Source organism: Dioscorea cayenensis, chromosome 5 (assembly GCF_009730915.1).
Source record: "Dioscorea cayenensis subsp. rotundata cultivar TDr96_F1 chromosome 5, TDr96_F1_v2_PseudoChromosome.rev07_lg8_w22 25.fasta, whole genome shotgun sequence".
NCBI classification, from domain to species: Eukaryota; Viridiplantae; Streptophyta; class Magnoliopsida; order Dioscoreales; family Dioscoreaceae; genus Dioscorea; species Dioscorea cayenensis.
In genome coordinates this window covers 22,760,029-22,762,051 of record NC_052475.1, presented here as the reverse complement: position 1 = coordinate 22,762,051, position 2,023 = coordinate 22,760,029, and the positions used below count along the sequence as shown (strand labels likewise).

The window sequence follows — 2,023 nt, the reverse complement described above, 5'->3', positions numbered from 1 at the left end:
TCTGGTTCCACCCACGTGAAGCTCCTTCGCCTTCTCTCTCACACACTTCCCTTCCTCTCCTTCCATCATTAACGCCTTCACGACCTTCGCTATCTCCTCACTCTTATAAATCCCATCCGCCGCCACCACCGGCCTCAACGCCACCTTCACAACTTCCGTCAGCATCACAGCATTCATTCTCTGCTCCGCATGCAAGGGCCACGCTATCATGGGTACGCCATGCATCACACTCTCAAGCGTTGAGTTCCACCCGCAGTGGGACAAGAACCCACCAGTCGCTCCGTGCGCTAACACCTGCACCTGCGGCGCCCACGACGGCACCAATAAACCCACATTCTTAGTCCTCTCCACGAACCCTTCTGGCAAAAACGCAACAGGGTCGTCGATGATCATTGAATTGAAGTAGTTGGCGTCGGATTCAATGTCGGACGGGGTCCGGACCACCCACAGGAATCTCTGCCCGCTCATCTCTAACCCGCAGGCCAACTCTTTCATCTGGGAGCATGTCAGTCTGCCAGCGCTACCAAACGACACGTACAGAACGGACTCTTTTGGTTGTTTGTCGAGCCAAGATAAGCAGTTGACTAGTTCGATGTCGGGTGAGCAGGACTGGATCAGCGGACCGACTAAATAAACCGGTGGCCACTTGATGTCTTCTTTGTTAATGATCTTGGCCGTTTCTTGCTCGATGTCTTTGAAGGTATTGACGAGAATTGCGTCAGCATCTCGGAAACGCCTGCCATGGTGTACCATCCACTTGTAACAGTCGTTGGACCTGTCTTGGATAGGATGAAGTAGCTCGGAACCGGGCATCGGCACGCAACCAGGAAGCTGCAGTGGTTCCGGCAGGTCCCGGAACTCGCACGTCGTTGAAGCGTCCAACTCAGGCAAGTGAAGAAACAGGGAAAGGGTAAACAAGTTGGAAGGAAAGAACAAGAAGGAAGGTATGCCGAGTTGTTTGGAAACAGTAAACGCATCCGTGGTGAAGAGGTCGGCGATGAAGGCTACAACATGAGCGTTTTGCTGTAGGGTTTGGAGGATGGAGCGGAGGGCGGGGAGGGAGCGGAGGGTGGCGATGGAGAGACGAGTCTCGATTCTCGCGTCGGAAGGGATGTCGGCGAGAGAATCGGGAGGGAGATGGATAGAGGTGATGGTTGGAGGGAGGGCATCGAAGAAGGCCTTCTGAGCTTTGGAAGCAAACTTGGAGAAGGTGATGAAGGTGACGGAGATGGAGTGGCGGCTGACGAGCTTCTTGGCGAGTTCGCCGAAGGGGATAAGGTGACCCATGCCAGGTGGTGGCAAGACTACTACTCGAACAGCTCCGTCATCGCCATCCATGGTTGATGTTTAGCGAGAAGAGATTGAGAGAGAGAGAGAGAGAGAGAGAGAGAGAGAGAGAAGATGAAGAGTGAATTTGGTTGGTTTAAAATTAATTAGTCCATTCACTCACCCATGTAACTAGTCCATTCACTTTTTTTACCAAAAAATAAAAAATAAAAACCAGTTCATTCATTGAAAGGGTTCCCTCAAATGCTCTGAAAGGGACCAATAATGTTTTGATTGTTATTTCAATGGCGGCAATAATTAGAGGAAGCAACGTCGACAGGGCAGCCAAACAGTTCTAGTTGAATGCTTAACGTGGCATCAATATGTGATGCATGATGATATATTTATGACGCAATTGGTATAAAATAAATAATATTAATATTAATATTAACATTAATATTTTATTTTATTTTATTTTATAACAATAAAATAAAATAAAATAATTATGCCCACTAGTGGTGGAGATAGAAGATTTGATTTTAATCACCAATATACAAGAGTTTTTGTTTTATCTAGTCTTTTCTCGCCATGTCATCTCCCATATAGAACATTATATTTTTTAAAAAATATTGTCAAAAGATACTTGTTAATTTTTCCAAAGAATAGGTTATATAGATAATAGTGCTCCTTCCATTTTTGTATTATTTATAGTAGATGCGGTTGTTTCAATATTATTTTAACTTTTAACAAAAAAAAA

General features: G+C 45.8%; 1 protein-coding gene across 2 annotated transcripts in view; it reads right to left on the bottom strand.

The window, feature by feature from the left end:
* LOC120260967 (hydroquinone glucosyltransferase-like) overlaps positions 1 to 1,513 on the bottom strand; it is an 80,670-nt gene extending 79,157 nt beyond the window's left edge. For both annotated transcript variants that reach the window (XM_039268588.1, XM_039268590.1), the window contains exon 1: positions 1 to 1,513. In XM_039268588.1, the coding sequence (XP_039124522.1) occupies positions 1 to 1,338 (1,338 nt within the window). In that variant the 5' untranslated portion in view covers positions 1,339 to 1,513.
* Between the last annotated feature and the right edge of the window lie 510 nt (positions 1,514 to 2,023).